General features: G+C 41.9%; 1 protein-coding gene across 6 annotated transcripts in view; it reads left to right on the plus strand.

The window, feature by feature from the left end:
- The window catches only part of MRTFA (myocardin related transcription factor A), a 195,351-nt gene that overhangs the window by 150,977 nt on the left and 31,482 nt on the right, over positions 1 to 12,892 (plus strand). For all 6 annotated transcript variants that reach the window (XM_034987452.1, XM_034987449.1, XM_034987450.1 and 3 more), the window contains one exon: positions 5,091 to 5,156. In XM_034987452.1, coding sequence (XP_034843343.1) covers positions 5,150 to 5,156 — 7 coding nt within the window. In that variant the 5' untranslated portion in view covers positions 5,091 to 5,149. The remainder of the gene's footprint in view (positions 1 to 5,090; positions 5,157 to 12,892) is intronic.

Below are 12,892 nucleotides of genomic sequence, written 5' to 3' on the forward strand. Positions count from 1 at the left end.
GAAAGTAATGAGTACTCGGAGAATAGCCTTTGGTTCTAAGTGATAGGTGATGTGGTTTTATAACTTGGGTGTCACTAATTGATTTTTTAAGGCATATAGGATAAACCGAAATATAAAATTCACTGCTGCAGAGATGAGTATTTGAATTATTAGCATGCTAAGCTTCACCTAAGGCTAAAACCCACCCTGTTCCTTCTCTGATCTTCCCAGTGAAACAGATTCTCTAGTTTGAAGGTAGAGGTAGTGGTGTCTATTGCTGAATTAAATTGTGTTGGCTTGTTTATTGTAGGACTGGCACCTAAAGGTTATTGAGGAGAAAACAATGGATGAGTTACTAGGAGATGAGGCTTTGGAAATGCCCTTGCCGTTAGAATCTTCCTTGAAGAGGTCTTATTGAGCAAAGGATGATGCCAAGGGAGGGTTTTTGTTCTTTTGCTATCATTCCCATACTAATCTCCTTCCTATTCTTTTCTACTTCTCTCATAAATACTTCATCTCCCTATTCTAGAAGCCTTTGTGGAATCAGTAATGGATAAATATGAATAAGGTGAGAATAACATGCCAAGCTGCACATCTCCCTCCCCAGTGAAAACCAGTGGAAGCCACAGAGCTGGGTTTGAGGACACACCACTTATTTTTGGCTTTTCCTTCCAATCCTGATTGATCTGTTTGATGTGTCCATTTCTTCAGCATTACCTCTTGAATGCCATCAGTATACGCCCATGGTCTTTATAGGGCAGAAATATATGAAGTTTACTCCTTTACTTTGATTTCCCAAGAAGCCAGTTATTCAAACAGCAATTGATTGATCACCTTTGTTTGAAACAGGTAGAAACTTGATTAAGTCTGTGGGGAGTGGAGAACCTAGGGTTCCCCACTTTATGGTTTGGTTTCTTCTTATTCCAATCCTTTTTCTGGCAGGCAATTCAGTTGATTCACCATCCATCAGCTTTAAAGACATCTGTTTATCTATATATAGGCTGCTTGCACAGACCCATTTAGAAACAGATGATATATTAAATTTGTGGAATTCAATAACAGTCAAAGTATAAAGACTTGTGCATGTACACAAATAGGTATTTTTGTTTGTTTTTTTTTTCCCACTTGGGGAGTGGAGAGGAAATCTAAATGGTGATGTATAACGAATAGAGAGATTTTGTCGAATTCCTACTCTTTTGAATCTCCTTGGTCTAGCACCGTCTAGGAGTATAACCATTTGAACTAGTGTCAGGCACTTCTTGGTGAGGGTGGATGTGCATTAAATGTATGGCCTTGAAATGTACTCCTGATTTGGGTACCTTCTTTAGTGAACATAGCACATATGGCTCTTAAGCTTTGTACTGAAAGTGAGTTATTAAATGGTTTCTTCTAAAATGAATAATCCCTCAACTGATAAATTACTGAACACTACATCTGAAACTAATGATGTACTATATGTACTATATGTTGGCTAATTGAATTTAAAAAAATAAAATGAATAATCCCTGAAGTTTGGAGACATAAAGGCATTTTATTTAGAGTGCTTAGAATTAAGAGGAATTAAGATAGACTAAGGAAAGGGGAAATTCATATAAATGTCTATTTCTTTGTAGTTGAAAGTTTTAGAAGAGGGATCCTTGCATCTGTACACAGCCAAACAGATCAATTCTAAAGTAAAATGATACAGAGGCTGACAACTATAATTTGGAGTTTACTGCCTAGGTCTTTTTTCTTGTCCTCCTAATAAACATTGTTCGAGTTAGCAGGAGAGAGTTTGCAGTGTATGAAAGTACATGCCTGCAGTCAGGTTGTGGCAGTACCCAAGATACTACTGATAAAGGGTGAATTCTATTATGTGAATGGGGAACTTGGTCAGATTTAAGATAAGCACGGAGTTTGGAGTTCACTGCTGAGAGGGGACAGGATGGAATTTTCATATAACTGAACTTTAATTTCATTTAGTTTTACAGATGGAAAGATTTGTTAGATAAACTTTCCTCTTTGAGCTAGACCTGTTGAAAAACAAAAGCTAAATCAACCTTTACTGTGTTCTCCATAAAAAAAAACTTGAATCATAGACTTAAATGTTGATTCTCATGGGGCAATAAGTTTTTCAGTCAAGAAGTTTGCATAATATCCTTTATGGCCCTATCTGTAGATGGGTTATTTAGGAGGGCTGCTGAGTGGTATTTCAAAATTATTTTTGGATAATGGCCAGAGTTTTCATCAGTTATTGTTTCTTTGAAGTGTTCAGACATACTGAATTGTATTTAGATTTCTCTGTTCTCAGAAATTAAATCAATTTCTTATATTTAATCATTTTCTAATAGCTTATACTGGGCTTTAGAAACACTATATATAAGGGCGCCTGGGTGGCTCAGTCGGTTAAGCAACTGCCTTGGGCCCAGGTCCTGGGATTGAGCCCCACGTCGGGCTCTCTGCTCGGCGGGGAGCCTGCTTCTCCCTCTCCTTCTGCCTGTGGCTCCCTCCGCTTGTGCTCTCTCTCTCTCTCTGTCAAATAAATAAATAAAATCTTAAAAAAAAAAAACCCCACTATATGTAAAAGATGACAAATATTTTCCTTTTTTTCCCATCTTTCTTTCTTTCCTCCAAGGAGATGTATGGCATAGTATTAAGTGCCCCACACTCTAGAATCACAAAGACCTGGGTATGAATTCTCATGCCAGCACTTTTGAGCTGTGTGACCTAAGGCAAAGTTTTAAAGGTCTGATCCTAAGCTTCCTTATGTGTAAAATGGAGATTATACCATTCTGATAGGGCCCCCTTTTTTTAAGTTAAAAGTAGGTCAGTCACTTAACACTGGGCCTGACACAGTGACACTCAGTGACTCCTAGTTAACTATTTGCATTTTATTGTTATTATTAGTGTTACTGCTAATCTGTGGTTCTAATTTATCTGAAATCAAATTCCTAGATTAGTTTAAATTTATTTTTACTGAAGTATCACTCAAACTCCTTTGACCCTAGCCTGAGCCACATCCCTTTTCTTCAGTCCCTTTGCCTGTCTCACCAGAGAACCAGCCGAGGTGGTCACATTCCATACCTCTCGTCTCAGCAGCATAGGCTCCAGAAGACCCTGAAGCAGTAGAGACGTAAGGAACCCACGTTCTGGGATCAGAATGTTTGGGTTCAAATTCTGTTGCACGTCTTATTAGTGGGATAATCTTAGGTAAATTACTGAATCACTCTGGGCCTTATTTTCTACCTGTAAAATGGGATTAGTAATGCCCCATGTCTTTCCATAGGGGTGTTAGATATATCTGAGTAACTTAGTTAAAACATGAGAGTACATAGAACGGTGTCTGGCATCGAGCACATCTTCTATAAATGTTACCACTAGTGTGGCTATTGTTTTATCCATTTATTCTGCAAGTTTTTGCTTTTAAGTGTTAATTTGTAAAAAAAAAAAAAATAGTAATAGTTATAACTTCCTCATAAGATCTCTCAGACTGTATTATCATTTTGAGATACAGTTCAATTCAAGAAACAATTATTAAATGCTTACTGTGTATTGAGTGGTATGTAGGGCATATATTAATAAGATATATTCTCTGCCCTTCGGGAGTTTATAAACTGGTAGGAGAGATGAGCTATATTCAGGGGATAACTGTCGCATAGGGCAAAATACTACTATACTTTTTATAACAGATAAAAGGTAGCTCACAGGAGGTCTAGAGTAATTCTGCATGCTTGGGGGTCAGGAAGGTCAGGATAGGCATTTCCAAGTGAAGTGAATAAACAGTTGGGCCAGTACATGGTACTTGAGGAAGAGTAGTTGGACAGCCTTGCTTGGGGCATTTACAGTGGGAGAAGTACTCCACAAGTAAGGTCATGAGCCAGGGAGCTGTCTGAGCAACATGGCAAAACTGTGGTGCCAGATACTTGTTAAGAGGAGGAGCGGGAGGGAGGTGGAAGAGTTGAAGTTGGCTCAAAAACTTTAGTACTAGTTTGGGGGTGGGGGAGTGCAGGGATTGCAGATCATGATTCCATTTTCTAAAGAGATAAGAAGGATGGAAAGTGGGTTAGGTTTTTGGGAGAAAGACAGGTTCTACTTTGGACCTGCTGAATTTGAGATGTAGTCAGGAGCCTCGTTATGGTTCTGCCATTCTTGGAGGCCTTCTTAAAAACTGCTCTCTGAGTGGAAAACGCAGGTGACCCTAAGATAATATGATTCCTAGTAGGTGCAGGTCTCCCTCAAATGTGACTTGCAGAGACCTTATAATTGAAGACTTATCACATAAGGGGACTTTCCTTGGCTCCTAACCCTCCTTCTCTGAACTTTTTCTCACCCTCTGAATGCAGGCCGTGCCATGGTCGTTCTGCATGTATGCAATGGTAATGCCCTTTACATTTCATTGGCATTTGAAATAGAGATCATTGACTTTTAACTTTAGAAAAATTCCTATTGAGTGTTTCATTAGGTGGTGTTGCCAGAGTCACCCTCCCCTATCCTGGGTGCGCTTTGACTCGTGTCGCTTGGTTGTTTCACCTCAACAGAAAAAAGCTCTAAGTGAACAATAAGAGGAAGACAAGAGTTATATTGATGGTAAATGTTTTCTGGTCTAGAGAAATGCATTGTTTGGTGAAAATAGGTGTAATTTTTAGATACAAAAGACAAGATTTTACAAATAACCAATACTTCCTGATCTATGTGAGCACGGTATCATTCACTGCACTCACGATGGTAAACACATGCTGCCAGGAAGACAGTGTAGAACATCTAGAAAGCTTTTCCTGCTGGGTGTTGGTCCTCATTATATTTCCTTTGAGTTAAGAACTTGTGTTTTTTTAGTCTTAGGAGGAGGATACAGTGTTGTAGGAGGTTTTGAGCAAGAGGCAAGACTTTGGTACTTTGTGGATTGTTATCGCCCTGCAAGACCCTTCGCAACTTCCTCTCGCCGCCCACAGCAGAATACGGAAACCCTGCTGTATCAGGCCACTTCTGCAATTACAGACAGTCACAATTAAAGGGATCCTTCTTTCACACTACACCCTTCTGTTCTGAGACTTTCTTTGTATTTGAAAATGTGTCTTTTGTGGTGGAATGCCCAACTGAGCCTTGGTCTCTTCTCTCTCTTTGCCGCCCTGCAGTGCTGCAGTTGAAGCTCCAGCAGCGCCGGACTCGAGAAGAGCTGGTGAGCCAGGGGATCATGCCGCGTAAGTGCCTCTGTCTCTCTCTCTCTCAGCATTTAATAGAGCTGCGTTTTCAACATAGTGTGTGTGCCTGGTGTGCCATGGGAAGCACCTAACAGCAAACAAGGGCAACAGGTTTCATTTGTCACTCTCTTTCTTGTGCTTTTCCAAGTTCAAGGACTTTCAATCACTAATAGCTAAGATACTGCCCTTATTAAGTTCAGTGAAACAAACAGCATTGGATTGAATGGTGCCATCGAACCATCCTTCGCTTTTGAATTGTACCTTTCAGGGGTTTCTGCTCCCTGTTAACACTCACTTCCCTTTATAGGAGGAGCAAATCTTGAGCTGGGGTATTGTGAGGAAGAACCACTTCTTGCATGTGTTTTGCCTCATGTTCAGGTTCTTGGGAAGAGAAAAAAATCCTTTTTCACCTGGTATTTTGAATCAACTACAGTTTTATTTAGAGTGAGATTCTCAGATACCCTGTGGCTGGCATGGGTGTGAGTGTGCTTGATGGGATTATTGCAGAGCTGGGCTTAGAAGGTGCACAACTATATTACTTGGGGAGAAATGAAACCAATATTGGAATCTGTTAGAAGTAAAAAAATTTGCTTTCAGTACCAACAGCATTATAAACTGAGTGGAAGCTGGAGCCAGCAAGATTTTGCTCTTTTTGACATTCTTTTTAAGGTCATCAGTACAGAGCTTAGGCTCTCCCTCTTCTTTCTTTTCTCTTGTGTGTTATTACTACTTGGACAACCCTATGAAGTTAAAAAAAAAAGGTCCTACAACAACTTCTAGCTTCATAGTGAGAGAATTAGTGTTTTTCACCTTAACTCAGTGCTGACCTACTGCCACGGCGTTTTCCTAATCCTAATTCACTTCTTCATTCAGTTTATTTGAGAACTGGTGTGTGTCCTTGATGCGGCAAGAAAAATCCAGCTCCTGCTCTCAGGAGTTTTAGGTTTAAAAGGAGAATAGTGATAGTAAACAAGGAAACAAATAAGGTAATTTCAGAGCATAGTAAGTGTTACAAAGTAAATTAATCAGTTGGTGTGTTAACAAGTAATAGGAATGAGATGGGGTCACTTTGGATAAGATGATCAGGAAAGGCCTCCCTGAGGAGGAAATATTTGAGCTGAGGTCTGAAGGATGAGTTGGAGTCAGCCATGCAGAAGCAGGCAAAGGGCCAGGGAGAAGCGAGAACAAGTGTAAGGGCCTAGTGCAGGCAAGAGCCTGACGTGTTTGAAAACATCAAGGAAGCAGGTGTGGCTGGGGCCTAGTGAGTGAGGGGAGCCCCGGGACAAGTTAAGATTGGCAGGGTGGGCGGAGCGAGAATGAGGGCCTATCAACTACTCGGAAGAGGTGGATTTTATTTTAGGTACAATGGGAAGCCATTGAGGCCTTTTAATAAGCAAGTGAGGATGGGATTTGATTCATGTCGTGGTGATGGCAGGTCCATTTCTAAGAACTAGAACTGTATAGAAGGTGGAAGGAATCTGAGGTCTGTTTCTATCCTAAGCATCAGCCAGGAACTTAAGTCTCAAATTCAGCTTTTTATTTACTGCCATTAACTTCCAAACCATTTACCCACATTATGCTGCTATCTTCTCTGGCTTTCCAGTGAAGGACTTCCCACCCCCAACCCTAAAGAGTCAGACAGAGCAGGCTGCTTGTGTGGTGGATCAGTGATCTGATCAGGAAGGGCACTATTGTGCTTTACAGATCACTCCAGATCTGCCTCTCTGTAAACCCTTGTGGAGGAACGAGTCACCCAGAGTCTCATCTCCTTGTCCCTTTCACCAAGGACATCATGTGTTTATGTCTACGCTGTGTCCAGGGTAGTTAGTCCTGGAGAGATTAAAGAAATACCAGGCAAAAAAACACACAAGAAATATCAGGCAAGGTACCTGCCCTCAGACATTTAACAATTTGAGTAGCTAAAATTTACCCATATATAAAATAAGGAACAATTCAGCATCCTGTGGGGGTGCTGACTAATTACAGTACTAGTTCTGAGAGCATAACACTGTTTCTCAAGATCCGTGAGATGTTCAGGGTCTAAAAGCCTTGCAGAGAGGATGAGGGCTCTGCATTCCTGTGCCTGTCTTGTACTTGGTACCAGTGGTTACTAGAGTTCACTGCTTAATACGATTGATCGAGTACAGCCTCCCTGCTCAGCATTTCTTGTCATGTTCTGTGTTGTTAAAAGGCAGATGATGCTTCCATTATTGGAGTTATCTGCTTATACATTTCCCTCCAGCCATACTGTGAGCTCCTTGAGAAAGTATCTTACCCAGTGCCAGGCACTGAATGAATGAATCGAGACAGCCACTTGTAAAGTGTGATGTATGTGTGTGTATGTGAATGACAGACAGACAGGGACAGATACAACTCTCTTGTAAACTTGTTGGAATTCTGGACATTGAATTTGGAACAACGCTTCTGTTCTGTCAGGAGCCCAGGTTCTAAAATGTTCTGAATACCTAATTGTATATTCTGCACTGTTCTCTGTATCTGTGAAGTGAGAATAATTGCCCTTCCTGTAGGAATAGAAATTATTTGCTTCTGTGAAAAAACTGCATCTTCCTCCTACCAAGAGCCACCTTCAGCTATGGATACAGTCTTGGTTCTCAGCTTTTCTAGTGTGAAGATTCTGAGAGAGAATGTTGATGCCTGCCAATAGTTTCAGGTGTGAAATTCCCTGTTCACCTACATACCAGGTGATACGCGGAGATAGGGTCCTGAGGTTCTTTTTTTTTTTTTTGCCAACCCTGCACCCTGTGAGTAAATTCTTCCTCATCACAGCCCTGCACTCTCTACCCTTATCCTGTTGTAGTCTCCAACACCCTAAGCCCCCCTGACATCCCCACCACCTGCCATTCTCCACCAGCCCCACCTCTCACCCTCTATGCCACAGCTTCCAAAGAAAATCGAGCAGTGTTGGAAGCAGCTTCTAAGTGACCAGCAAGTAGTTGTTGATTGTTGGAGATTTGGAGGCCTGAAAAAGTAACATCTGGTTTGAAGGGTCTGCTTCCATTCCCATCTTGCTGGCCTGAGGAGTTTCTCTAAAGTGCATTTATATGTAAGTTTATTGTACAACTGAGGAAGTAGGGAGGCCCTGGAACTGGGGGAGAGGAGTGATGTAGTCATGGCTGTATTCTGCCTCATCATTTCTGTGTTTATATCCCTTTTATCAAATTCTTCTCATTCCAATCTTATTTATAGCTCTGGGAAGAAAACCCACCCACCTCATCTTCCAGAATACTCCTACACAGTTCCCATGCAGGACTGGCTTTCAGTTCTGACAGCATATCTGTAGGACACCATGTCTTCAGTGGCTCCCTTGCCTTCAGGGTTGTTCATGTTCTGCATATTGTTCAGACTTGAGGTATGGCCTTTCATAAAGTGCAGGAGATTAAAGACTCTCCCAATTCCTACATACCCCTCTCTGCTGCTTGATAAACTGTTCATGGCATCTAAACTATGGGGTATGGAAGTTGGTTTCTGATGTGTTTTTAAACAGGATCATTTCCCAGCATCTGTCGTTCTCCTCATGTAAACATGTGTCTCAAATTTAACAGTATATAAACCCTACCAAATATAGAGTGCCAGATAGCAGAGGATTACATATTCCAGGCCCTGAGTTTTCTTTAATAATGTCTGAAGCTCTGCATATCTTGAGGGAGAGGAAAGATGCCACAGATAGGAAGCTCGTGTTTGAGTCCAAAGATTAAGACCAGAAATGCTGCTGTACCCAGAATGAAGACTCATAGAAGACACGGGTCATGTGCGGTACACTCTGTTCTCAAACAGAGCTTTCCCTACAGCCTTTCTCTTTGACTTTTTAAAGGTGTACTAGGTCATAAGGTTTAGGTGAAAATGAAGAAAAATGTTCTGGCAGTGAGAGCTGCTACAGAGGAATAACCTTTTAGAGGAAAGCATGGAAGTTCTTCTGACCCAGACAAATGAGAAAAAAGTCTCCTGTAATCTTTCTGAATATGAAAGAAGAACCTTGTCTGTCTCTTCCTTCTCAGCCTTTTGTTATTCTCTTGTGAATCCTTGAGAAAAGTGTAGAGTTGCATGTTTCTGTGCTACTGTTAACCCTCAGTTCACTGTTTTCCCATGTGCGTGTAGTGGAAACACCTGGGTACCTTGGCAAGCACGTGAAGAAATCATTAGTTTTGTCCGATAGATTCTCTAAGGACCTTGCTCCATTGCTTGAGTGAGCTTGTGTTTTCACTTTAAATGGCATTTCTGTGCACCCAGCTGGTGCCATTGGTGACGTTTAACCACCGAATGGTTAGAAGAATCCAAAGTGTGAGGGCAGCACAGTTCAGAGAGGGCAGCCAGTTGCTGTCAGTCCAGAAGACTCACAAACTCCCTAGCCCCTGAGAGGTGCTCAAACGTGTTGCTATGTGAAACAGTGAACAAATTGGTCGGCTAGTTTTGACTGGCTTGTAGGTATACAAATAGGCCCTGCATATCTCACAATGAAACTGTAAAGAATGGCTTTATGTAATGAATCCCCACCACTCTGTATTTTTAATAAACTTGGCTGTATCTTGACTCGCTAGCCCTTAGTTCTGCAGTTTGACCCTTTGTCGAGTTTCGGCTGTCAGTGTTAGCTAAGTGATGTACGTAGAGATAGCGTGGCCCAGTTGTAGCACTCATAGCTGATTTGTCATTTCACGGGGCCCCAGCGTTAGCTGGAAACCTGTTCATCTGATTATAGCAATCTCTGCACCAAGAAGAAATTTCTTTTAAACTCTGACAAGAGGATATTTAATGGCTTGAAGTGTTAGGATTGATTACTATGATCCCTTATCTTCTGAAGCTAAATTTCTTCTTAATGATATTTTTATTTGTAACTTGAGAATTAGTACTTACATCCTTCTTCACCAAATGTCCAAACTGAGTTTCCATATTCTCTTTCCTTAGTATATATGGATCAAATCCATTTTGGTAAAGCTCTTTTAAAACTGATTTTTGTTTTTATAACCCCTGAGAGGATAAACCAACTTCCTGAAGCCCCAGAATTTCTTGTAATGAGAAAGAGGCTGTAATTTAACTTTGTCCTCTAGTAACTTGGGGATAGCATGGGATCTTTCCCCCAGGTTACTAGAATTCAGAAGAACTAACTACGGGGCCACCTGGCTGGCTCAGTTGGTGGAGTGCACAGCTCTTCTTTTCTGGGTTGTGAGTTTGAGCCCCACGTTGGGTGTAGAGATTACTTAAAAATAAAATCTTTAAAAGCTATAAAAACAAATGGGTGCCTGGATGGTTCAGTTGGTTATTAAGCATCTGACTTTTTTTTTAATTTTATTTGAGAGAGAGTGAGCATGAGTGAGAGAGAGCGTGAGCGGGGGGAGGGGCAGAGGGAGAGGGAGAAGCAGACTCCCTGCTGAGCAGGGAGCCCGATGCAGGGTTAGATCCCAGGACCCTGGGATCATGACCTGAGCCGAAGGCAGACACTTGACCGACTGAGCCATCTAGGCGCCCCAAGCGTCTGACTCTTGATTTCGGCTCAGGTCATGATCTCAGGGTTTTGAGATTGAGCTCTGCGTCAGGCTCCGCACTGGGTGTGGAGCCTGCTTAAGATTCTCTCTTTCCCTCTCCTCCGTCTGTCCCTGCCCCCCGCCCAAGATAAGATAAAATAAAAATAAAAACAAAAGAACTAGCCATAAGACCAGCCCTGTCCAATAGCACTTTCAGCAGTGATAGAAATATTCTGTAACACTAGCCACTAGCCATATGGGCTGTTTGAGCATTGGAAATGTGGCTAGCTTGAGTGAAGAGCAGAATTTATAATTTAATTTAATCTTAATTAATTAATTTTTTTAAAAGATTTTATTTATCTATTTGACAAAGAGACACAGCAAGAGAGGGAACACAAACAGGGGGAGTGGGAGGAGAAGCAGGCCTCCTGCTGAGCAGGGAGCCCGATGGGGGGCTTGATCCCAGGACCCTGGGATCATGACCTGAGCCGAAGGCAGATGCTTAAGGACTGAGCCATTCAGGTGCCCCTAATTTTAATTAATTTAAATAGTCACATGTGACTGGTGGCTATTGTATTAGTGTTTTAGTTTTAGACCTTATTGTGCCACTTAGGAACAAGGTGACTTTGGCAACTCTGTTAACTTTTCTGAACTCAACTTCTACTTTTATAAGAAGGAAATAATAACCCTTCTTACCTACTCCACAGAGTTAATTTGGAAATAAATGAGGTGATATATGGTTCATGCTTTTGAAACATAGTTGGGGCGCCTGGGTGGCTCATTCAGTTGGTTAAGTGTCTGCCTTCAGCTCAGGTCATGATCCCAAGGTCCTGGGAATAAGCCTGGCATCGGGCTCCCTGCTCAGTGGGGAGTCTGCTTCTCGCCCTTCCTCTCCCTCTGCCCCTCTTCCCCTGCTCATGTTCTCTCTCTCTGTCTCAAATAAATAAAATAAAATCTTTTTTAAAAAAAAAATGAGAGGAGCATTAGCTTGGCTCTACCCCCTCCCCCCCACATATATCTCATTAATGTCTCTCAAAACCAGTGTTTCGGAACACGAACTATTTTTTTTTTAATTTTTATTTATTTATTTGACGGAGAGCTGGAGAGCGGCAGAGGGAGAGGGAGAAACAGGCCTCCTGTCGAGCAGGGAGCCCGATGGGGGGCTTGATCCCAGGACGCTGGGATCATGACCTGAGCCGAAGGCAGTCACTTAACCAACTGAGCCACCCAGGTGCCCCCAGGAACTATTTTTCAATAAATAAAATTCTTCTTCCATTTTTCTCCCTACCCACAGATTAAAAAACAGTTGCTGAAAATTGTTAAAAATCAAAGAACCACTGGACAACATGGTGTTCTGTTAAGATTGTTCCTATTTTGGTCATATATTAACAGGACTATCATTTTATTAGCTTACTCTCTACATGGCAGTGGATGTTTCTTCTTTAACCTCTCTTAAACAAAACAAATAAATGTCTGGGTTGGAAATAATGTTTTTTTAAATTTCTGGGCAACTTGCCAAGAGACAGAAATGTTCACCAGTGGGGACACAGTGGTGATTCCAGGGCAGATGAGGGTCTGGTGTGAGGCTGAATTGCCCTTTACTTTTAAAACTTAGATTTAAGATGACAAAATCATAGGCTTCAAGGAAATGTCATTTGTCTTGTTTTAAGTGAAGTGTTTCAGTGTTCAAGACTTATGCCCAAGTGGTTACTTTGTCTAGGTGGGGGCTGGGGTGAGAGCCGATCCTCACCCGGGCTTCCATCATTTCCCATTTGCTCCAGTCCACTTGGGAGTTGCTAGAAGCCCTGTGGTAGTCTCTGTGGCCCGCGTCCCTTTCCAGTAGGAGCCCAGAAAAGGCGTCCCTCAAACCCCGCAGTTTGCCCACTGCCTCTGGTCCAGTCCGTGCCCTCAGGCTCGCGCTTCTTCTAGATACTGACCCTCACAAATGTTCCTGTGATCCATTTGGCTCTTTTAGATACATAGGTATCTTTCCATAAAAGCGCTAGTTGCCTATTTCTTTTTTAAAAGTTGAGATCGAATTGGGGCACCTGGCTGGCACAGTCAGAAGAATGTGACTCTTGATCTCAGGGTTGTGAGTTTGAGCCCCATGTTGGGTGTGGAGATTACTTAAATAAATAAATATTTTAAAAATAAAATTTTAGGGACACCTGGGTGGCTTAGTCGGTTAAGTGTCTGCCTTCGGCTCAGGTCACGATCCCAGGGTCCTGGGATCAAGTCCTGCATTGGGCTCCTTCCTCA

The sequence above is a fragment of the Mirounga leonina genome, unplaced genomic scaffold (assembly GCF_011800145.1).
Source record: "Mirounga leonina isolate KUSES-001 unplaced genomic scaffold, KU_Mleo_1.0 Mir_418, whole genome shotgun sequence".
In the NCBI taxonomy this organism is placed as follows: Eukaryota; Metazoa; Chordata; class Mammalia; order Carnivora; family Phocidae; genus Mirounga; species Mirounga leonina.